We start from the raw sequence: 23,936 nt of genomic DNA, 5'->3' as shown, positions 1-23,936 counted from the left end.
AAAAAAAACACCACCCTACGACCCAGAAATCGCACTACCGGGCATTAACCCCCAAAATACAAAACACTTATTCAAAGGGATGCAGTGACCTCTATGTTTACTGCAGCATTATTTCCCAGAGCCAAGATACAGAAAAGAGCCCACATGTACACCCATACACGAACGGATAAAGAAGATGTGGTGTAGACACACGAGGGAAGTCTACTCACCCGTTAAAAAGAGGGAAATCCTGCTATTTGCGACAACATGGAGGGAGCTAGAGAGTGTAATGCCAAGTGAAAGAAACCAGAAATAGACAAATACCGTATGATCTCACTTGTACGTGGAATTTAGGGAACAAAGGAGCAAAGGGAGAAAGAGAGACAAACCCAGAAACAGACTGGTGACGTGAGAGGACACACTGCTGGCCCCCAGAGGGGAGGGGGTGCGGGACGGGTGAAGAGGTGGCAGGAAGACGGGGTGCACTTGTCTTTGGGGGCACGGGGTGATGCGTGGAAGGGCTGCATCGTTACGGCGTGCACCCGAAACTGGTGCTACACTGTATGTTAACTGTCCCAGAACTAATGAAAGAAAAACAGACCACGATTAAAGTCCTTCGATCGGATGATGCATCATAAAACCCGACCTATCTGCGTCTGAGAGGGTATGTTAGTGTTAGCGTCTCTGTAACCTGAACCGCAGAGTATTTAAGTCAATTAGAACCAAGTGAGATGGCCTGATCAAAGGCTGAGGTGTTTGGAGACAGCCCCCTATGATGCACTCCTAAGGATCTTTCTGGGGACACCTCCAGAGATGCTTGGCCCAGCCGGGACCCTTGTTGGAGGACGGGCTCGGGGACAGAGATAGCCCGGAAGAACAGACAGGACTCGAAGGAAGCTCTGAGCTCGTCGTTCGGAGTGCAGCAGTCTCAAGAACTAACAACTGAAAATCCATGATGGTTTTAGTTGAACGTGACCTCGAATATCATCTAAAGATCGCAAAAATAAAAGGAGAAACGATCTCCGCTCACCACACAAACCCGGAGCGCAAGAGAACACCCGGGTTAGGCGCCTGCACACCGGCCGCCAGCAGCAGCGAAGGGGAGGGTGCGCGGAACGGCCAGCGGCCGAACGGCCAGCGGCCAAGCGGCAGACCCAAGCTCTCGGACTCTAGCCTACTCCCTGTCCTGCCTGGTTTCGGACACTCCCTCGTCACCACAAGGACTGCTCTCAGAGCAGTCCTGAAGTCCCAGCCCTCAGGTCTCCTGCCCCCGACCCCCTGCCCCACGCCAGCCGCCGCCAGCCCGGGCACCCACGCCAGCCCCCGCCAGCCCGGGCACCCCCGCCAGCCCCCGCCAGCCCGGGCACTCACGTCAAGCTCCCCATCGTCGAGCTCCCCGTCATCATCCTCCTTGTTCTTCTCCTTGGCGGTCTCCAGGGGCTCCTTGTCTTCCACACTGGGAACGCCTGTCGCCCCCTCGTCCCCAGGAGCTCCTTCCCCCTTGTCCTCGTCATCCTCGGCACCGGCCTTCTCGGCCTCGTCCTCCTGCCCGGCGGGGGCCGGCTCCTCGGGGACCTCCTCATCGTAGTCTAACTCATGCTCGTCCAGGTCCCTGGTGACCGACGAGGCCTCGTCCCTCAGGTCGCTTGTGCGCTCCTCCTCCCCTCCGTCCCCCTCCTCCCCAGGAGGGGGGCTCGTGGGGTCCCTGCTCAGATCCCGGGCCTCGGACTCCCGGTCCTGGTCCTCCTCTTCAGAGCGACTCTCCTCCTCCTGGCTCAGTCCCGGGCCGCCGGTGTCCTCGTCCTCCAAATCAGAAGCCCTCCCCCCAGCTGCGTCCAAATCCGGGTCGGACCCGCTCTCCCTCAGAATGTCATCGTCCGAGAGCCCCTGCTGCTCCTCTTCTTCGTCCTCTGGAGAGCGAGGGTCCCGTTCAGGGCTCTCGGCCACATCCATCGGTACCCACAGTTCTGCGAAAGAAAGAGAACACAGACACACAGCAGTCAGCGACACAGAAGGTCAATCTCGGCCTGGTTTTCTCGGCCCCTTGCTCACCCCCGACCTGCAGGGGGGACCAGGAACTGCATCCCTCTTGGTCCCGCACCGCCCCTCCAAAGCCCAGACTGCACTCCACAGACCGCTGCTGCCGGCGGTCCCACCAGGGAGGCCATGGGCTGGCCCCGCACACGTGCATCCACAAGGCTGTACGCGGTCCCTAAGCTGTGTGTGCGTCACAGCTCGGCGATCTGGCTGGGACCTGGAGCGCTCCTCACCACAAGCACACCCGGCAGGTGAACAGAGAGTGAGCAATGAGACAGGCAGGCATCACAAGGGAAAGCTTTTTGGATCCTTAAATTACTTTTAAAATTCAAGAGAAGATGCATTGTGGAATGAGGCAACAAAACTAAAGGCACCCTGCTATCTTTCTAGAGCCACGCTCAAGGGTCTGGAGCAGAAACCCTGGCTGGCCTTGTCCCCAGGTCACGGGCTAGCTCCTGCTCCTGAATGCATCTCTCCAAGTATGGCCCCAACTGCCCCATCAGAATCTTCAAACACACAGACCTTGGGCCTTCTCACAGATCTGTATGCTGGGGCCACCAACAGATGCTCAGAAAGTAGCATCCGTTCGTGCATGCTGAGATGACCTCACGGAAAAGTGGAGAACCATCATTCTAACAGAGCTAGGCCACGGAAAAGAACCCTGGCTGAAAATTGTATGTATCTGCGTAGTTTCATATGTTAGAAGAATGTCATTTCAAAAGACCTTTTTCTTCAATTTTTACTAACCCAGACTTCATGATAAAGCAGACACGTTCCGTTTCCCCACCTCCATGCCCAGTGACAGGACATCGTTCCGTCGTTTAAACGTAACGTGCAGAGAGTGGGACAGGAGCCCCCAGTCAGCATTTACCAGTGTGGCCTGGAGCTAGTCACTGCGGAACTAGTTGGAAATAACGGAACCAGTGAGGGGCTCAGTGTTTACTTGGTTCTTCGAAATTTTAATTTAAAATAATGCATGTTGCACATATGCAGCTTGGTACTTCAGCAAGATCTGGAAACACACCATATAATTACGTACTTTAAATATAAAGAATTATTTTGCGCATTCATGTAACTAAAAACTAAATATCTATCTTTCAAGTTTACACTTTTGAAAGGAGAAACTGTGTTTAAAGATGCACATACCAAGAGATAATACCTTAACCTTCGGTTAAAAACACTTGTCTTTGCAGTTAATGGAAATTATTACAATTGAGTACACATTAAGACAGACCACTTAAAATTCAGTTTATAAATCAACTAAATGGTTAACAATAATAAAAACTTACGAACCAATCCATTCACAGCCACAGTTTTAAGAATGACTCACTTTTCAGTCTTCCTAAGAGCACTATTCAGAGGCAGGACCACTGGGGAGGATTGTTAAAAAGTCAGGCCTCAAGGGGCGCCGGAGTGGCTCAGGCAGCGAAGCTTCTGGCTCTAGGTTCCGGCTCAGGTCGTGACCCGAGAGTGGTGAGGATGAGCCTGGCATGGGGCTCGGGCTCTGCACTCAGTGAGAGTCTGCCTGAGATTCGCCCTCTCCATCTGCCCCCTCCACGCCCCTCCCCAGGGCTCACTCTCTCTCCCTCTCAAAAAAAGTCAGTCTTCCAACGATGGACTCTGCTGAAAATCAAGAAGCGCCCGACCTCCCAGGGGGCAGAGCCTGTCCCTGTGCACAGCACACCTACTGGCCACAGTAACGAGGAGCAAGGTGCCCGAAAGCTAAGGGCTTTCTGTTCTCAGCTGGAGTCCCGGCGGCCACTCAGGGCTCCTTCCCCTTTACTAAGGAGTAAGATTTTCCTTTGTGTATGAGTCCTATGCCCGTCTTTGCATAGTCTGATCACACCATACAGAAACCTTCCGCGCAGGAGGGCAGCGACTTCCGTCTCCCCAGCTGCTGAATCTAGACATACACCCTGTGGGCAGCCAGTCACTTGGAGCTGGTCCCTGAGCCTCAGACCTCCTACTCGAACCCCGACAAATTCTTTTTGCTTAAGCGGGGAGAGGCAGAGAGAGAGGGAAAGAGAGAATCTTAACCCAATGCGGGGCTTGAACTCACGACCCTGAGATCATGACCTGAGCTGAAACCAACAGCTGCATGCTCAACGGACTGAGCTCCCCAGGCGACACCCAGCAAATTCTGATTCCCACCTTTTTTAGTCCAACGGCAACCCTGAAAACAAAATGACTTCAATCAAATGTTATCTCAAATTACACGTCCTCTCAAACTAGCTTAAAAATCTGCAACGGCCAAGTCTGCTCCTGACCTCCCGACACCCGACCCTGCTCAGGGCCACAAGCTCCTCCAGCCTGTGAACAGCCCTTTGCTGGGGCTCGGATGCAGATGGGTTTGCACTTCGGTTTCAGGGTTATGTTTAGATCCAAACTGCTTTTTATATTCTGTGAAATTGAAATCAAATCCTCGAGTAAGAAATGGAAGAAACAGAGCACCTAACTTCAAATACCTGAACCAGTGCAAAAAGTGGGCCAGGCCAGCGGGCAGTTTACCCCTTGGTGTGCTGCAGGGTGATGGGGTATGCAGACGGCGCAACAGCGTGGGCTCTGCGTTAGAGCTGAACCCCGGCCCCTCTGCTTCCCAGCTTCGGGATCCTGGGCCAACTATGTACACTTGCCACACCTCAGTCTGTCTCTTCCCCTGAAACACGGGTACAACAGTATCTACTTTACAAGGCTGTTGCAACAATTACACGAGATAAGCCTGATAACAAGCCTGGCAAGGGTTCCACATATCTGAATTCAAACTGAATCAGAGAGACCAGTAAAGGTAATCCTCACCTCCTAAGAACCAGACCCCTATCGCTCCTGACAGACGCATTTCCAGTCTCTGGGCACACCTGAGTAATTCACTCGCGGTCTCACTCGACAAACAGCCCTCTACTCCACGCGAGACTCTACCACTGCAAGGATGTCTGCGGTGAAGCTGGCAGCCACCACCATCTGCTAAGAGACGACCCGTGTCAGGTACCTGAACAGTCCCTCACGCCAGCCTTCCAAATAAGCCATGTTCCCTGTCACGGGGAGAGCCCAGGCCACACAGCCACTGAGCGGGTATCCTGGGACTGCAAATCAGAGCTGCCTCTAGGGCGTGCAGTTGGGTACAGAGCCTTGCGCCGCGTGTGAAACGAGCCGGTGCTCCCCGCTGGGGACCAGCCCCGCTGTCTGCTGTTGTTTCTACAGGAACATGGAACCCAAGTTCAAACTGATCTTACAAACTCTTTTTTGGGAACAGAACCCATTACTGGGGACTTCTACTGAACCAGTAGATTCCACCCGTTTTTCTTTTCTCCCTTTTAACATTTCACGTTGATCCGTCTACAGTTCTCTCAGGCCCTCCAGAAACAAGAACGTTCTCATCCACATGAACAGGGAACGCATCATTTACACAGTTTGTTAGTTAAAATAGCTACGAACATATGGAGGGCCGACTTGTGACACCAGCCATTTATTTTAACCTTGTCTGAAGTTTGGCTCTTGGGCATGTAAACTAAACACGAATCCAAGAAAAGAAACCACAGAGGGGCACACCTTTACACGGGCGCCCCGGGAAATGCCGACTGGAATCACAATCCTGAGAGGCCGGTGCACTGTGGCAGGGCAAGTAATTTCAAGAAGTACTGAGTACACGCCCCCACAGTTTAAATCTTGGGTATCACTTCAACTGCCAAGGACACAAAGGCCCTGAACTTCCTGACTCTCAAAGGCAGTTTCCAGTGCTGACCAGAAGGGGGCAGGGCAAAGGGTCCCGGGCGCACCTGCTACTCGGAGGGCGGCCGGCCTCCCGAGGGTGGCGGTGCTTAGCCTTAGCAGGGCAGGGGCTGTTTTGAGAATCTGATGAAGGGGACGGGAAGGCTTCTCTCCCTAGAAAAAACGGAATGTATGCAACTTATCTCCCACTTTCAGGAGAAAATCCCCTGAGGTTTATTCACTCCTCCCAAATTGAGAATCTTGCCCTAAGTATACTATACGTTGCTCTAGGGCATATCCAGACTGACCAGACCACGCACAACTGTCTGTCTGCAAAGTCTGCTGGCCGATCCCTCCCCTCCATAAAGTACCTGAGTAGAAGGCTTCAGACTCACCTCTGCGTTTCCCAAGCTCAGCGAACAGCTAGCCCTTAGGGGCAGTGCTCCATGTAAACTATTGTGTAAACTGGGTCACACCTGAGACTGTAAAGGGGTCACTATTAACAATTACAACAGGTGGCTCAGTGGGTTAAGCCTCTGCCTTCAGCTCAGGTCATGATCCCAGGGTCCTGGCATCGAGCCCCGCATCGGGCTCCCTGCTCGGAGTGGCGATGGCTTCTCCCTCCGCCTGCCACTCCCCCTGCTTGTACTCCCTCCCTCTCCCTGACGAATAAGAAAAATCTTAAAAAAACAAAAAACAATTACAACAGGCATGAAGAGGGGCTTCCCCAGGCACAATGGGAAACACAGTCACCCTTAGGAGCTCTGACAACTTCCTGAAGAGCCCCGTCTCTCCTCTACCGATGGAACCCCTGCGATTTGACAGTACGAGGCCACACGCAGGCGAGCACCCTGGAGAGAAAAATGTGCCCGAGAATCTATCTATTAGAAACAACCTGAGTCACAGCTCGCAGCACAAAAGAGAAGTGTCACTGCGGGTCAGAAGATGGTTTGTGTTTCAGGCCCGGGGCTGGACTGGTTCGCGGTTTCTCTGGACATCTACATCCTGTTTTGAGATGAATCCAGCCTGGCAGCCACCTGAGCGCACACGTGAGGACCGGTGCTAGGGAGAACACGCAGCCCATTGCGTGCAGACGATGACACGGAGGGTCCTCTCGTCCCATCTGCACCAACTCCCAGTTCATGGTTTTTACTCAGTTGTTCTTCTCACGTGATCGCCTTGTAACTGAAGATTCTCGGCGAACTTTAGAACTACCTCTTCGGTTCTCTGACCCACAAGATGGAGAACTTGCCCAGAGAATTGAACGACAAGTGTCCATCCCTGTGTTCCCACTGCTGCATTCAGCAGACGACGTCGGACAAATGCTTGTTGAGTGAGTAGCAAAATCTTGTTACTTGGTAAACTACCTGTTGCATCCCAGGAAGAAACTGGAAGTGAGTGCCCCGTTTTTAGAAGACCACCCCACAACTCGACACGCAGTGGGTACTGCCTCATGTCCCAGCAGCCGCTCTGCAAGGCTGCACACTGACTCCACTGACAATACTGAAGTGCAGACCATTTTGGGAACTTCTCTGCTTGACTGACCTTTCGAATCTGCAATGTTCTTTCCTGGTGCTCTGGGAGAAGCAGGTATCCCTCCTGTCAAGGCAGGTCACTTTGAGAAATCACAGGAAACCATACCTGGTGTGGTAGTACATGAGGTAAGCTACCGAGCCAGGTAAGACGATCGCTGCTTAAACATGGGGTACGGCTATTAACGAGACCAATTTTATCACACGGCTTTTGTATTTATTGCCAATACACAAGTTAGAAGGTAGTTTAGGCAAAGGAGCACCCATGAAATATAAGCATAACCTTTTAGGACAACAACTTTTAACAGAGCAATCCCCATTTGAATGTTTAAGTTCTGGCACCTCTCTTAAAAATTCTGATTCGTGGGGCGCCTGGGTGGCTCAGTGGGCTAAAGCCGCTGCCTTCGGCTCAGGTCATGATCTCAGGGTCCTGGGATCGAGCCCCACATCGGGCTCTCTGCTCAGCAGGAAGCCTGCTTCCCCCTCTCTCTCTGCCTGCCTCTCTGCCTACTTGTGATCTTTGTCAAATAAATAGATTTTTAAAAATTCCGATTCATGACCACGGATTACAGCATCTAAAGGACGTCAAAGAAGATGACAGACTCCACCCCAAACTGACTAAACTTGACTCCAAACTCCCCAGGAAAGCAGCACTCACCTTGAGACGACAGGTAGCTGTGAAAAAGCGAAAACCCTTCTTCCACACGAGCAAGCTCACGGCTTACCTGCTGGCTCGCTGGAATGATCCCACAAAGCTTTCTTACAACATCCGGGCGTTCCCCACCCAAAACCAGAGAGGAGCTCCAGCCTTTGGCACACTCGCGTGCTCGGACTGTCAAAGACTCCACTCCACGAGCACAGGAGGGAGGGGCGTCTCAACGAAGAGATGGTGGGACTCTGCTGGCCCCAGGCAGCACGGCAGGTACCAGACACCCTCTTCTTCCAGTTCCCCCCGGCGGACGGAGCACCGACCTACTCCTGCAGAAGAGCCTGCGGACCGGAGCTCTCCGAGGACGCCCGGCCACTCTACGCGGCAAACGCGCTGTCCTAAAGTGCGCGAGAACGCTCAGGCGGAGTCCTGGGCTCCCCCGGCACGACGGCTACAGTTTACCCAAAGGACGCGGCATCCTTCGGGCTCCTCGCTGAAGGAGCAAGAAGTTCATGCCTAGCGCGGCGCGCGCGCCGGGGCTCGGCCAACACACCCAACCTGTGCGCGCCGAAGCCGAGGGAGCAAGTTCCGGGAGGCTCCCGAGAGCTCAAAGTTCCCGGGGAGCCCATCCCCAGGCCGGGCCGGTCTCCTCGGGAGGGTGCCCCTGCGTGCCTCGCCCCCCGGCCCCCGCCGTGGGCGGCAAACATGTGCCACGCGAATGTCCCGGAAGAGAAATGACAGCTTCGGGAGAATGGAGTCCACCGCGGGGCGCGGAGCTCCGGGCTCCCAGCAGGTTCCAGGGCCGCCCGGGCCGGCGAGCCGCGGACCGGACGCGGGATCGTGCCTGCTTCCGCGATCCCTGCCCACGACCCGAGAGCCACGCTCGGCCGGGGACACAGCCCGGAGCGCTCCCCGGAGGCGGCGGCGCCGGGGCTCCCGGGCCTCGGCTCCGCGCCGCCGCCACGCTCCCCGCCCGGCCGCCTCGGCCTCCTCCCCGCCGGCCCGGCCTCCCCGCCGCCGCCGCCTCCACTTACTTCAGCGCGAGGGCGGGGAGGGGGCCACGGCTCCGCTGGCGTCGGGGCGGCGCGGGGAAGGCGTCCCTCGGCCCTTCCGCTCCTCACAGGCTCCGGCTTGAGGCGCGACGCGGGCGGAACAAACGGGCTCCACTACCCGCGGGGGCCGGCCATTGTGCGACGTCATCAGGCCGCGACAGTCGTCCTGCGGGCCGGCGGGCTTCCCTCGCTCGCCCCGCCCTCCGCCCGCTTCCTTCCGGCCTCCGCGCGGCCGCCTCCGCGCGGCCCCGCCCCCGCGGCGCGCGACCGCCCGAGCCCGCCACGGCGCAGGCGCCGCCGAAGGCCCCGCCCCAGGGTGTGTCTTCGAGCCCGCGCGCCGCCGGCCGCCTGACCCCGCCCGCGGAGGGGGGCGGGGGAAGGCGGGCCGCGCCGCGCGCTCACGTGACGCCGCGCGCCGCCGGTTCCCGCGTGGGGCCCCGTGCAGCGGGCGGGAGCGGCCCCGCGGCCGGAAATCCCGCGCCGCCCGCCGCGTGGAGCGCGCGCACCCCGCACGCAGTCTGGGCAGCCCGGGCGCGGCCCCCTGCGCTCCGCGGGCTCCGGTCGGTGCCGCCCACACCCGGTCCCGGTGGAGCGTCGGGGGTCGACGCCGGAGCGAGGCTGGGACCGTCCCGGCTCTCGTGCGGGTCGTCGGCTCCACGCGCTGCCCCTTCGGTCGTGGGCGCGAGGTTCACGGAGCGGCTCCGGCCGGCCGCCACCCGCTCTCCGGGGCCGGGGTCCCGCGGGGGGCGGCCCGCGGGGGTCAGACGGCGCTTTCTGAGAGGATGCTTGATGTGTAAGTGACGTGTGCCCCGGCGTGGGGCTCGAGCTCGCAGCCCGGAGAGCAGGCGGGGGACGCGCCACGCGCCGAGTGAGCCTCCGGTTCTGCAGGGGAGGGTCCCCGGCTGAGCCGAGAGGGCCATGCGGGGCTCGATCCCAGGACCCTGAGATCATGACCTGGGCCGAAGGCAGAGGCTTTAACCCACTGAGCCCCCCAGGCGCCCCACGGGCCGGGTTCTTCATCATTCCTGAACAGGGGCCCGTGTTTCCAGTTTTCACTGGACGCTGCGAATTATGTACCTGGTCCTGGGTGCGGTGAAGGGTGTTGGGAGGCGCGGGGCAGAGCAGGCCTTCCCGCAGCCCATCCTCCTCCGGCGCGCCCGCAGGAAACCGCAGAAAGAGCTCCTCCCTGGTCCGCCTGCCCCCGTTGAGCCCGAGTTTAAGCGTCTGGCCGACAGTGAAGTTGCATGAACTTGTAGAGGTTCGGCCGGTGTTACCGGAACGAACGAGCAGGGGAAGAAGTGGGGCACGCGCAGAGCTACCACATGGCCCAGCAATGACCCTCTTAGCTGACACAAGAAACGGAGTAGGCACAGACATCTGCACACTCACGGGAGTTGGTAGCAGCTTTACTCACAAGAGCCACGAAAGGAAACGACCCACATGATCATCAGCTGATGATAGATAAATACGGTCTATTTGTTCAGTAGGATATGTTCAGTCATATAAAGCAATGAAGTCTTTATAAGAAGAGATAGCACCGGGTTCCCTCTCTCTCCTCCTCCTCCTCTTCCTCCACATACTAGGTGGGGGCACAAGAAGGGGACACCTGCTTCCCTAGAGGAGGGCTTCCGCCAGAACCTGACCATACCAGGACGCTGTTCCTGGACTTCCGGCTTCCGGAACGGTGACTGTTCTGAAGGTGAAACACAAATCTCTTATTTGGGGAAAACGGGTCATTTGGAGTCAGCCGTCACTAGTGGTCGCTCTGATGCTAACTGGCAAGCGTGCACACCTCCCTGGTCAGTGTGCTGGCGGGCGTGGTCCCATCTGGCTGGGGTCATGGGGCTGGTCGAAGCCAACAGGCCCGCCTGAACATCACTTACGGGCCAAGACCGCTCGTACGACTCTCCCAAACCGTGACAGGTGTTTGCACAGTGATCATGGGGGTCACCGAGTCTGAGTTTAACAAGAGTGACAGTCTACCCCAGGTGACAACCACTTTGGAAAACCACAGGCACGTTGAGAGCAGTGCTCTGTGACCAAACAAGGGAATCCTAGACAGGCATGCTCAGAGTGGAGCCCTTGGACAGCAGCCCTGGCCAAAAGGAGACATGAGCAAGGATACTTTCAGGAGATTTCTTGATAATAATGGAAAGAACAAAGGGGAGAGAACAGAAGTGGCCCAGATGTTTATAGCTGAGTGCAACATTGTATCATGTGTTACACACTGCAACAGATGAGTCTCGCCTGCATGTACAGGATGTCTATAAGGTGGTGCTGCTTTCTTTCCACTCTGGGAAGCTGTTTCAAGCATGGCATTGACTGCCCCATTGAGGAGTGATGGAGCCACAGTAGATCTTGAGCAGGGGAGTGACGTGAAGAAAGGTGGCATGCTGGTCATCTTAACGCTTCATCCGAAGCTCCTACATCTGAGTCACCCGCAGGGTCTGTGGCTTTTCCTCTTGGTTTTCAGTGATCTGGTCATGCTTTGCAGCACACCTTGTACTTCTTATCGATGTTAGACACAGTGGATACATTTTTACGGGGTGCTGGGATGGCCTTATCAGCTCCCAAAGAGGGTGAGGCTTTATTCGTATGAGTGGCTGGTTTCAGCAGATTACTGGGCTCTGTTAAGCTTTGCTTCTAGGATTCGCAAGGGCTGGTTGTTTCTGAGAGTGTGGGCCGCCCGTACTCCTGGGAGTGGAGCGTCTGCACTCTCAGAGGACGGTCTGCACTGTCCGCACCAACTCCGTGTCCGCAGGCTTGATCTGCAACCTGCTGCTCCTGCTTTCATGCTGCTGCCGCCCCTCCTTCCAGCTCCCGGTCTCCCCAGCTGCGCGTCTCTGCCTGTTCTCACGGTTTCCCCAGCACGGGCAGCCACCACGCCGCGGGCTTGCACTCAGGATGCTGGGCTCCTCTGCTGCAGGCTTTTGCCTCACGTTCCAGATGGCTTAGACTCTGTCCGCTCAGCTCAGCAGAGCCGTGGGTGCAGCTGTCTCCCGCCCAGCCTCCCACAGGGCAGATGCCGGCTTCTCCTTGTTTCTCTTTGCTCAGGGGTGGTAGCCGCACAGCTGCGCATGTTGGCGGCCCTCCAAATGCGCACATGCACGTATTTCAGCACGTCGGGGTTTTATAGCTGTCTTTAGAGGTGGGCTTGGGGTGGGGCTCCTGGGGGGGTGGGACCTACATTCTCACTTCCTCAAGGTAGCAGTGCCTGTGTGAGCCGCTGCTGTTTTCCCAAGATGCCACCAGAGGGCGCGCCAACCCCGGTGTTCTCCCCTCCCAGGCCTGGGGTAGGGGCGGAAGGGTGCTGCTCTGGCTGCCAGTGGCCCTCAGCCCTTCTCATTCTCCGGGTGGCCCCTTGGATGACCTCAGGCTCCCGGACGTTCCAGTGCTATCCATTCCCACCTGGCGAGGGGCACGTGCGTGTGCGCGTGCGCACACACACACAAACACACACACATTCCCTTCCGTCTTCATCCAGGAGCTCTTTCTTCAGCGAGAAAACCGATGGAGTACACATTTCTTTTCAGCTCTTTTATATGTTTGGAATTCACGTCTGGGAGACAGCTATGGGCGCAGCTTGCAGGAAGGGCCCCTGGTTCTGTGTCAGACCCTGACTCCCGAGGGACCCCTGTCTTCTCCAGGCTTCGTCCCTGATTCCCGAGGGCTGCCCAGCACTGACTCCACAGCCTCTTCCCTTCCTTTCCTGGAGATGTCCAGGGATGACCCTTGGTCCCAGCCGAGCAGTGGCTGCCAGCCCCGTCCTCTCTCGTGTGGCCGAGTGAGTCAATGAATGAATAATTGCATGAAAGAATGTTAGTTTAGCTCCCAACTCACAGCCTTTACCGTAACAGCATGGGCACAGCACCCTCGTTCCGTGCTACTGCGCCGCCCGTGGTTTCCCCATCCCAGCTGTCAGGGACGCCCTTTCTAGAAGACAAGGGGGCTGTGGTGGCCAGTCTCCAAGATGGTCCCGAGGAACCCTGGCTGCTGGGACTCGTGCTCTGGAGCAGTCCCTTGATCTGGGCTGGGTCATGACGGCTTAAGCTGGCAGGGGCGGGGGAAGGCACTGTGTGCTCTTGGGGCCCTGAGGTGCTGTTGGAACTCCGGCTTCTTCACAGGCACAGCTGCATGGAGAGGGCCAGGCTTTGCCCTCCCAGCTAGCCCAGCCTGCTGGTCTTCTTTGTGAGACAGCAGGTGCACAAGCACTGGCCAGGTTGCTGACCCAAGACACCTGAGGCCCCACCATCACCACACACAGAAGACCACCCAGGGGAGCCTGCTGCAGCAGTGTGGACAATAAGGAAGTTCCTGTCCTTAGCCCAGCCACAGAGAACCAAGGCCATGGGGACTCTGCCGCAACTGGGACCTGGGCTCTGCACCCATGCGGCCCCCCAGCCCTGTGATGACTTTACCACCGGAATATGACTTGCTTTCTCTTAGTGCCAGCCTGCCTACATCTCTATGCCGACAGCTTCATACCTCCGCCCTCAAGCCTCTTTTATACGAAAGCCCCCTGAGCTTCCAGGAGCACCTCCCACCTTCAGCAGAACCCACGGCCGAGTACCCGAGCCCGCTGCTGAAGTACTGGTCAACAGCCGGACAGCATGACTTTCCACCAGCCAGAGGGGTCACAGCCGTGGGACCAGACATGAACCCTTCAGTTTCCAGGCCACGGAAGAGATCCAGAAGTCCCCAAGAAGAGTCCAGCTGGCTGAGGTAGAGGGTCCTCGGTTATGGACAGATGGTATGGGAGTCGTGTGGTCGTTTAGCACTGAGACAGCAGAATACCTGCATGCTTCTTTGGAGGCCCACTCCGACACACACCCTCCCTCACCAGGTCCGCTGGGGCATGCCCCAGGAGTGCCGTCTGCAGCACACGTTTGGAACACCTCCTTCCCTGAGCCTCCACCTCCCGGCTGCGGGTTCTGATCGACTGCCAAGCTCCTAAGTCTAAGGACTGAGAGGCGACATTCTAGGAAATCTCACTGTGGCTCATCCCCAAATCCTCACTCCCAAGAGCATGGCAAAGTGGCCTTTCCTGCCCACGCCTGCTCTGGTCCTTGGGACCGAATGTAGGAACACTGCCATGAAGACGGCAAACGTTTTTTGTCATTTTTCCTAATTAAGGAATCAACCCACCCTTCCAGAGGCAGACAGTTAAAGGAAGTAAGGGGATCTGGACTCTGAGCGTGTACCAGGATCCAGGCGTTTCCAGAGTCTCAGGGGAGGAGTGGCTGCCCAGCCCTGTGGCTAAAGACACAACTTTGTAGAAGGAGAGGTTTGGGTTCAAATCCCCACTCTGCCTGCTACAGCCTTGCCTTCCTGAGACTCTGCTTTGCCTTCTGGAAAACAGTGGTACTAACAGTTGCCAGCATGTGGGGATGGTTGCAACAGCCACACAAGACGTCACAGGCCATGCCCAGGCCTGGCACATGGCGCGCTCCTGGAGGATGGTTGCTGGTAGATATGAACCCATTCGCAAGCAGGAGACAACACGCACCAGCTCTTTACAGACGGCTTTGGCTTACTCTGTTACACACGACCTGCCATGCCAATCGGTACTTCTTACGACATTGGGTTTTTTTTTTTTCCTTTTTAAAAATTTATTTATTTGAGAGAGCGAGCAAGCGAGAGAGCACACACAGAGGGAGAGGGAGATGCAGGCTCCCTACTGAGCCAGAGCCTGAAGTGGTGCTCGATCCCAGGACCCTGAGATCATGACCTGAGCTGAGGGAAGATGCTTCCCCACTCAGGTGCCCCATGACATCGGTTTTAACTGATATTCTGCTGTGGGGACACAGCATCGAGTTCTTTCCACTCTGAATGGACATTTAAGCTATCAGTGAGTGGTCTTCTTACAAACAAAGGCTATGTAACTGCTCCGTAACACCAGGAGATGCCACTGGTGGTTTCTTGGGAGGTTGCTGGCTGCAGGGCTCCTGGGGCACATGGTCGGGGGTGGGGGGGGCACAGCATCTGTGAGATGTGATCTGTCTACAATGCAGGCGGGCTAGTGGCTGGGAGAACTCAGGGCAGGGTGAAAGCACTCTCTACACAGGTTCTGGGAGGTTCCTGGAGAGGAGGAGGACTCCCCAAGATCAGGGGCAAGAGGGGTGGGGTAGAAGAAAGGCGCGGCGTGAGGCTGATGTAGCTTCTCCTCTGTCAATGGCATCCTGCTCTTCAGGATCGATGGAGACACCGTGCACACAACGCGGCGTGCGGGGTGTAGCAAGGGGTCCTCTAACCGTAGCTGCCCCCGCCGATTTCATCTGCTCCTGTTAACTGCATAGCTGGGTGAGCCGCCTTCCCTCTCTGCACCTCTGTTGTCATGTCCAGGGGCCTTGGAGGAGATGGGCTCGTAGGCCCTTGATAGCTTTCTCTCCCAAGGTCACCGTGCCCATGGCTCCTTCTGGAAGGCTGCGTAATAAGGCAGCGAGTGGCTTCAGCACCAGCAAGGGCGGACAGCGCCAGGAGCTGTCCATGGGCTGAATTCACGGGGCGGGGGGTGGCGGACCCCCACTGGAAGAGGGCCTCAGAGGTGCGGGCCGCGGGGAGGAAGCAGCAGGGATGGGAGACGGACACCTGTTCTGTGCCTGGGAACGATGATGCTGCCATGCGATGCGGGATCACAGCCTTCCCAGAGGTTCCGGCAGCCATGCTTAGGGGCATGAGGGATTGGGGCCAGCCGTATACAAGGGCCTTCAGCCACCCTTTGTCTACCCCCTCACATCAGCCTCTCCCCTGCTCTCTGTGGTCCTGAATTCAGTCAGACCCTGGAAATCACAGTTTTGGGAACAAGCAGATGAAAATGCCACTCAGGCTGAGTTTGTGTGCAGGAACGTGCTAGCTGTGTCGTCTGTGAGTCCCCCAAACCGGAGACCACCCAGAAGCCCCCTGACAGCCCTTCGTGTGTGGACACACTGCAGGGAGCCCCGCAGCACAGTCTCATGCAGCCGTGGAGATAGGTAAGGCACAGTCACATTTGGCAGGGACGCATCTCTCACCATGATGCTGGGATAGGCAGGATGTCAACCTTACGTGCGGTTCTGGCTACAGAGAGCTCCCAGGCAGGCGACAGGAAGAATGGCATTTGAGGCTGCAGAGGGAGGGCAGGGGCGGGGAGATCGGGGCTCTTTTTTGTTCATTCAACCATCGGTTTATGTTTGGCGTACTTGCTCCTGTGCTGATTCCATTTCAAGATGAGAAAGTAAAAGAGAGAAAGTCCCTGGGGCGGGGCCACTGGGCTTTCTTGGGGAGAGGGCTATTAAAACCCGTATTCAAGGGCAGTGTCACTGGTCACTCAATTCCTGGCCAGTAACTCGCATACTAACTGTCCCTCCCTGGTTCTGAGGCCTGTGCCCGTGGCTCCTTGAACACATGACCCCAGGCTCCCGAGACGAAGAGTTGCGGCTCTACAGGACTGAGCCAGCCACGCGCCCCTGAGATCTGCCTCTTAAATGCCTTGGAAGAGTCAGGCCCCTGACCGCATGGGGAAAACAGTCTGGGACTTGTGCTTCCTGGGCCAGCGGACGGGCTCCTTTGTGGTATCCTCCCAAGGGCTAGGCAAGAGAAGATGTGCCAAACATGCCCCCTTGTGGGGCACCCCTGCTTCCCATAGCCCCTGGACTCAGGCTCTAGACCTGCCTCTCAGCCCAAGACAGCCGTTCCCCCTCCCACACCCCAGTCTCCCCCCGACACACGCTGCAGTCATTCCGTCCTCTCCAGGGCACAGCACTAGACCCCTCACCAGAGCTGCCTGCAGACTGTAGACACTGGAGCGCTTCCCAGTTAATCCCAGCCTGGCCTCTCAGGGTAAGGGGGCCTGTTTGTGCCCTTCCCACCTCCTCCCGGGATTTCTGCCTCCTCCTGTTAGCCCGCCAATGGCTCAGCTGGCTGGCAGGGTCCTTCTCGGCCTAATAAACTCCTAGGGAGCCCCTTCCCCTGGCCTGGGAGGGGAGGCAGGGATGGCGGAGCGGGTCTCCTGCTGGGGAAGCTGCACTAGCGGCGGGCAGGTTGGCCGGGTTGGCCGGGTTGGCCGTCACTCCCGCAGGGGAGGGCGAGGGGCTTGCAGGAGCAGGGAGACGTCGGCAGGGCCCCGAGCGTCTGCGTGCGAGCACACGGTGCGTGTCTGCCTGGCACTGCAGCCTGCGGGACGAGAAGCCTCCGTCCGTGGAGTGCCCGAGGTGTTGGGGCTGTCATGCCCCTCTCTCCGTCTCTGGAAGGAAGAAGAAGGCGGTAAGGCTCCATCACGGGGCAAGTTCTCCAAGTTTCTCCTGGGGCCTGGGTGGGGAGGCAGCGGTGGTGGCCTCCCACCTGGTGGGATGCTTCCTGCAGAAAGGCTCGCGTGCAGGCGGGGGACGTGGAGAGGCCGTCCTGGGCCTGACCGAGGACAAGACCGTCTCGGTCTTCCCGGTGCTCCTGGTGGGTGTGGCAGGTGTCGTGGGCATCGCCGTGGCAGTCCTAATGGTGCTGACGACATGTGACATGCACAGCACCACTTACTGCTCCCTGGTCAGCCTGGCCTGGCCGGCCTCGTTGTGCTGCTGGCCGCGGGGCTGCTCAACATCTCTGACAGCCTGGCTGGGCAGTGGGTCTATGGGTGCGCTGGCTGCCTGGCCATCATCTACTTGCGGTGCCTGGGCCTCAGCGTGTCCTCCTGCCCCATCCTGGCATTCACGGTGGAGAGCTGGGGGCTCCCCGGCCTGGCCCTGCAGGCAGCTCCCTCACCACAAAGTGATGCAGCCAGGACTCCCTGGCTGGGGGGCTCGGAAGCTGAGCCTCCGCTGGGCAGGAGGGCCGGGGCCCCTTTCCAGACAGGGGAGTGGAGTAGGTCCCTAGAAGCCCCGGCCCGGGAAGCAGGGGTCGGAAGGGCTCTTCTCTCATCTCTGCGGCTGTCTTGCCTTGACATGCCAAGGCGATCCTCTACCTCTGGACCTCGGTTTTCCTACCTGGGAAGTGGGCATCTGGATTGGACATTCCCTTGGGTTTCTCCCCGCTCTGATTTTAGTCCCAAGAGGCAGTGTAGCCCCGAGTTAGACGTGTGGTCCCCAGGGCTCGTGGATTGGGTTCACACCCAGCCCTGCCCCTTCCTGCCTGCATGGTCTTGGACAGGTGAACCCAGAGGTTGGGGGGCGTGTCCAGGGCCACACAGAATTGGGACATAATTGAGGCTTTCTGACATCCAAACACCGGCCCGGTCCTGGTTCTCCTGGGCTTTGGCTGTCTGGGCTCCCGCGGCCCCTATCTCCTGCCCATATTGGTTGACCCCCATGGTCTGGACATGGCAGGGTGGGGACCGGGGTCCAGGCTGTGAACCTGGCCGTGAGGGGCGTGTGATGTCATTGGCTGCCACGGTCGGTGAGCTTTGGAGGTGCACAACTAAAAACCCACCAGGGCTCTCGCAGAGGTCAAAGGTCTCGGAAAGGGCCCTGGGGCCCTTGGACCAGCAGCAGACACGGCTGAGCCTGGGGGCCTCTGCGGTGGCGCTTCCCACGCGTCCTCCACACGGCCGCTGGCTCCTGGATCCTCTCGGCCCTCCAGTCTTCCCGTGACAGGAGCAGGCTGGGTCATGAGCACGTGCCCCCACCTACGCACGCTCACGCACACAGGCCCACGCCTACGCCCACACAGGGCCCCCAACACGGCCACCCGTGGCCACAGGTACATTGCCCTCTGCCACCCGATGTGGGCGCAGACCCTGTGCACCATGGCCCAGGCCGAGCGGATCACGGCAGCTGCCTGGGCGTCACGTGCGTCTACCGCCCGCTCTGGTTCTCCCTGGTGGACCTGCCTGACAGCGAGAGCCACGGCCCACAGTGTGGCTACAGAGCGGCCTGCAGCTTTCACTTGCTCTCGACCTGCTGACTTCACCTTTTTCCTCGTCACGCCCCTGCTGGAGGCCGCCATCCTCTACGGGCTCATCGGGGAGTCCTGCTCCGGAGCACACGGTCCCAAGCCGGGGGCCGGGGGCTGGGGGCCGCGAGGCCTGGCGGGAGCGGGGAATCCGGGAGAAGCAGCCCCGGCGGCCAGGTGGGGGCCCCAGGTCTTCCAGGAGGCAAGCGGGTGAGGTCTCCAGGCGGGTTAGATGGGGGTGGCCAGAGGGGCGCTGGAGAGCAGGAGAGGAGGGCCGGCGGGCAGAGGGCAGGGAGAGGCGCAAGGCAGAGCCCAGCAGAGGGGATGCGGGCGGGACGCAGAGTTGTTCACCCGCCAGTGTCTGCGGGCCCCGCCTGGACGCTGGGACTCGGGACCACACGGAAGACCCACGTGTAGTCTGTGGTGGCTGGGGGACACGGGACGCGGGATGGGGTCAGGGACAGGCAGGGAGGCCTCACGGAGCTGACAGCGGAGCAAGGGGACAAGCCAAGCACACGCCAGGAAGCACGGGGGCGGCAGAGAGACGCCTAGAGGTGGAGGCAGGCCCGTCGCCCTGGGCTGGGAGGGGCCTGTGCGAATGGCCGGGGGCTCATGGCTTTGACTGCAGGGAGACGGGGCAGCCACGGGGCTCGGAGACAGTGGGAGTCCCCCACGTGGGAAGCCTGAGACAGGCACACACTCCGAGACACGGAGGGAGAGAGAGCACTGAGCAGAGGTGACACCTGTGACCGAGCCACAGTCTTGCGAGGGGAGAGACAGAGTCACAGAGAGGGATAGAATCAGAGTCAGAGGGAGAGAGACAGAGCCAGGCACATACAATGGCCAAGGCCTGTGTCCACTCTCAGGGACAAAGCTCTGGACACACAGATGATCGCACCTCCTGGGGCAAAAGCCAGCGATGACCGCACGGTCCCCCTTCCGCAGCACAATTCAAGGAGGCAATTGCTGACATCCTGAAGCTGGAAGCTGGAAAGGGAGGCTCAGAGAGGGTCGTGGGCTGCCCAGGGTCACACCAGGAGCTGGGATCTCACTCGACCTGGCAAACAGCAGCATCACACCCTCCCCCTGGAGATGGTGGCAGGGAGGAGCCCTCTGGAGACCTCCCCTCAGCTCTGGAGCCCCCAGGAGGCTCCCGGCATGGGTCAGTCTGATAGCAGTCCCCCAGAGGTCTGGACAGGTGCCCCTTCCCCTTCCTGATGAACCCAACTCCCGCAGACTGTCCTCGGCTGCATGGGGGTGGGTTTTGAATCCCCCACAGGCCTTTCTGGGTCTGCGACACACCCCTTAACTGAAGGATGGGGTGGGGTGCAGGAGGGGGTCCGGCCCCGAGGGGCAGGGCTGCAGCTGGAGGGAGCATTCGGACAGCCATGACCATGGATGGGTTCTGGGGAGGAGACCTGGTCTCTCGCTCTCTGAGCTCTGCTTCCCCACCCCTGAACAGACCACCGTGATGGTGCCACCTCCAAGGGAGCCGTCCCGGGCTTGCAGCCGCTGGGACTCCCAGCATCAGGGTTTGGCAGCGGAGAGTCTAAGCGGAGTGAGGGCAGGGTGCCCCTGGGGATGCAGGCGGTGACCAGGAAGCCCCCCAGGCAGCCTGTCCCGTGACCTCGAGCACCCGGCAGCGCACAGGGAGGACCCGGCACGCCGCCCGCTGGTGTGCTGGCAACAGTCTCCTCAGTGCTGCGCCGGCGGGAGCGGCCCGGGCCCCTTCCTGGCAGCCAGCCTGTCCCCCTGTCCCGTGGGCCACCAGGATGCTGGTGGTGGTCGTGCACTGTTCCTGGCGCTCTGCACATGGGGTCTGCACAACTCCCTGGTGGCCCGGCCCTTCCTGGACCCCTGGTGCTCCTCTCCTGCCACAGCTGTGTCTCCGCCGACAATGCCTCAACCCCGGCATCTACAGCCTTGTGTCCCGGGAATTCTGCAAGGCCTCCTGGCGCCTGTGCCGAGGTCCATCGGGGGAGCCCCCAGCCCCAGTGCAGTCCAAGAGCCCCCCAGAAGCCGCAGACCACCGGGAGTGAGGGCTGGGGTCATCAGGCCACAGGGTCACTGCCATCTCCCGCAGGAGCCCTGGGTCAGCGCGTCTGAGGGCAGCGCTCCTCCTGCCCGGCGCCTGCCCCTCCCTCACCCTCCCTGCCCCTCCCTGCCTCTGCTCCCTCTGTCTGCTCCTCTGTGGGCTCTGCCGCGCCCTGGACCAGGACAGGCACGGACGCCCCTTTAGCCCCCGGGCCCCCTGCGGCTTCCCTCCCCGGGGGGAAAGGACAGCAGGACGGCCTGGGTCCGGGTGCTTCAAGTTCAAGTCTGGACTCCGTGTGGGAGTCTCTCCCTCCTCGGGAAGCAGGGGAGGGAGAGACAGGAGAGTCTGGAGGACCGCCGGCCTTCACCAGGGAGACGGTGTGACCTTCCGCGCACCAGCACTGTGTTAAGCGTCCTTCCCGGGGAACGCCCTGGGGGGGGTTAAAGGCCGAGTGTCCAGTGTTCGTCAACACTGTCCTCCGCTGTGTGGGGCCTGCCCAGGACCTGCAGAGAGCAGCTGCCCGGGGCCACATCGAAAGACCCCCAGCTTCCTCCGCTGACACCTAGAGATACTCCATGGGGCAGGGGAGACGGGCCGCCCCCATGCCCCGGTGCCCCAGCCTGGAAAGCGTCTCCCTGTGGAAGGGTGTGCAGGGCCGGCCCCTCGCTAGCCCATGGCCATGTCCCCGCCCCTCCCAGTGAGCTGGGCAGGAGCTTAGGGTGCTGGGGTGAGCAGGGAGCCCCTGAGGAGGCAGGACCGTCCCCGTGCGGTGCTCCTCAGTGAAGGGAGGCTCTAGGCACTGGGCCGAGCCCACCACCCTCGCCCTGGCAACAGCCTGCGGAGTGGGACTCCCACTGTCCCGATGATGTGCGTGAGCCTCCGACACCTTAAGGCAGGAAGCCGCTGTGTCCCCACCTCCGAGATGGGCGCGTGTCCCCGACACTGTCCCTATTCCTTTGGAGAGCACTTTCCTCCTGGCCTCTCTGGGGTGGGTTAAAAGCAGAATTTCTGTGGAGCTGTTGGGAGGAGGTGTGCACCCCCCCTTCCCTGCCAACAAAAAGTGACTTCCAGTTGTCTGGGAGCTCAGCAGGATGCCGGCCAGGAGTGTCCTGCTCCGCTCCTGCCTCTGTCTCACACGCAGCCGTCCAGAGCTGGCACGCGCCAGCCCCTCCCTCGTGCGCCCCGGCTTCTGTCTGCTGGTTCTGTGCAGGGGCTGGGACAGCGATCGCCGGCGGTCTCCTGGGGACTGGGTCAGGAATGCAGAGCGCTGGCAGGGCACCGAGGCCTGGGCGTCTGTGACAGACGCGGGGGGAGCTGCTCGGCGGCCCCCACGAAGAGCCACAGGCGCCAGGAGGGAGAAGACCGGGGCCAGCAGCATGCGGTGGAGGGGAGGCTGGCGGCCGGCCCCCAACCCCCAAGCGGCCAGGGCCCAGCGCCCGCTAAAAGGCAAGGCCTCGGTTCAAGGCACGATGCTCCGGGTCCGTGTCCCGCCCCAAGTGGCTGAGAGTGGAAAAGCGCCGGCGTGCGGAGGCGTCAGCAGGGGCCCCAGCCGGCCGTGAAATCCGTCCAGACATGGGCCGGGCTCTGATTTCTCGTGAAATCCACACCGCTACAGCCCGGGGGCTTGCATCCCGTGGCGCCGCCGGAGGGTGCAGGCCCAGCAGTCCGGCCGCGGCACCGGGAGGGCGAGCGTGCGTCCGGAGAGTGCGGGAGGGCAGGCCCCCAGGGCTGGCGGAGGCTGGGGGGCCTGGGGCAGGCTTCGTACTGTCGTGGGGCTCACATGTTAAGGGTCACTTGGCGCTCATCACCCACCTTCTGCTCTCCGGTGGGAGTGTGCGGCCTGCGTGGGGAGGGGACAGCCCCAGGCACACAGACCGTGTGACCCTGGCAGAGGCTGCGCCTGCTCTCCCCCAGGGGACAGCTGTGAGGACAGAGGGGTGCGAGGGGCTGCATGCTTTCTGGCACGTCGTGGGGCTCGGGCAGCCGTGGGCCTCCCTCGGGGAGACGGCTTGACCGGCCGGGCCCCTCTGAGCTTCTTAGGACGATGGGGAACTTCACCTGCGCCCGAGCAGCCCGAAAACAGGGCCGGTGAGGAAACGTCCACAAATCTCTGGTTTTCCAAAGTCCCCTGGGGGCCGGCTTGCTGCAGAGACCCCGTCCGCTAACGACTTACAGGACACTCCTCGTGGCTCCATGAGACTCACAGAGGACTCCCCGGGTCGGCTGGGACCAGGCCAGGCCAGACCCTGCAGCTCCCCGTCCTTGGTCTCACAGTTGATGAGCTGAGACTTGCTAGACATGGAGGCCGCTGACCCGGTTCCCCCGATTGCAGGACCAGCCCAGCCTCGGCCCACCCTGCCCCCGTCTGCTCCTCCCCCTGCGAGCCGGGCAGAGCCCCCGCCGGGACACGAGGTCTTTAGCCCCACGGAGCTTTCCCTGTTGCAATCACCCGACTGGAATCAAGGTCGGCTTCCGGCTCCGTCTGGCGTCCCTGAGCTGAAGACGCTCTTGGCCTCCTGTGCCTTTCCAAGCAGCCTCCGCTCCCCCAAAGCTGGGCACCCCCACACCCTGTCTGCCCACGGGGCTCTGTGGGAGGCAGGCGGCGCTCCGGTGGCCCTTCCTCGCGCCCAGCCCCCACGCCCAGAGGGCCGGCAGGTGTGCCCAGTGCGTCCGCTCTGATGCCCTCATGAGCTCAGGAGGCACGAGGGCTCCGGGCTCCCCACGCACCGCGCTCACGTCTCCCACCCCCACTTCCTTCTTCAGCAGAGCAGGGCTCAGACCCGCGACCTGGAGTGGGGGGTGGGGGTGGGTGCGTGTTTAGCAATCCTCAAAGTGTGGCCCAGGGAACCCTCCAGGTCTGTGACACCAGAAACCATTGGCCTTGTCTCTTTCACAAGCTGACCTTGGCCCTGTGGGGACAGAGTGGCCGCAGCCCCAGACGGAGCTCAGGGCCCTGCGTGCGCCGCGAAAGAGACGCGGCTTTCCCGGGGACGGTCCTACCCGAGGCAGTGACAGATACCGGCGGTTTTAGGTCTTGAACTTTTCTTAAGATGTATTTGTTTATTTACTTTTTTGTTTTTAGTATGCAC

General features: G+C 59.8%; 2 protein-coding genes across 5 annotated transcripts in view; both read right to left on the bottom strand.

The window, feature by feature from the left end:
* The window catches only part of ZC3H18 (zinc finger CCCH-type containing 18), a 60,479-nt gene extending 51,339 nt beyond the window's left edge, over positions 1 to 9,140 (bottom strand). Inside the window, exons 1-2 of one of the 4 annotated variants that reach the window (XM_032324943.1) lie at positions 8,937 to 9,140; positions 1,351 to 1,946 (exon numbers count right to left, since the gene is read on the bottom strand). In XM_032324943.1, coding sequence (XP_032180834.1) covers positions 1,351 to 1,932 — 582 coding nt within the window. In that variant the 5' untranslated portion in view covers positions 1,933 to 1,946; positions 8,937 to 9,140. Of the gene's footprint in view, positions 1 to 1,350; positions 1,947 to 7,266; positions 7,611 to 7,978; positions 8,834 to 8,936 lie in introns of those variants that run through there. The other 3 variants (XM_032324947.1, XM_032324946.1, XM_032324944.1) reach the window with 3 other exon arrangements.
* Positions 9,141 to 9,352: 212 nt separating this feature from the next.
* On the bottom strand, positions 9,353 to 10,562 carry LOC116578876 (wiskott-Aldrich syndrome protein homolog 1-like). Its single transcript, XM_032323457.1, has 2 exons — positions 10,032 to 10,562; positions 9,353 to 9,836 (listed from the first exon to the last, which is right to left on the bottom strand). The coding sequence occupies exons 1-2, from the start codon at positions 10,094 to 10,096 to the stop codon at positions 9,353 to 9,355; spliced, it is 549 nt and encodes a 182-aa protein (XP_032179348.1). The 5' UTR covers positions 10,097 to 10,562.
* Between the last annotated feature and the right edge of the window lie 13,374 nt (positions 10,563 to 23,936).

This window comes from Mustela erminea, chromosome 19 (assembly GCF_009829155.1).
Source record: "Mustela erminea isolate mMusErm1 chromosome 19, mMusErm1.Pri, whole genome shotgun sequence".
Lineage (NCBI taxonomy): Eukaryota > Metazoa > Chordata > Mammalia > Carnivora > Mustelidae > Mustela > Mustela erminea.
The sequence above is the reverse complement of the archived record's forward strand: the minus strand, read 5'-3'. Positions and strand labels throughout refer to the sequence as shown.

Bases quoted from the DNA above. Each gene is read 5' to 3' on its own strand.
- LOC116578876 (XM_032323457.1), bottom strand. From the start codon at position 10,096: ATGGGCTGCGGGAAGGCCTGCTCTGCCCCGCGCCTCCCAACACCCTTC. The intron at 9,837-10,031 runs GTACATAATTCG...CCTCCCCTGCAG, and splicing joins TTCACCGCACCCAGGACCAG to AACCGGAGGCTCACTCGGCG.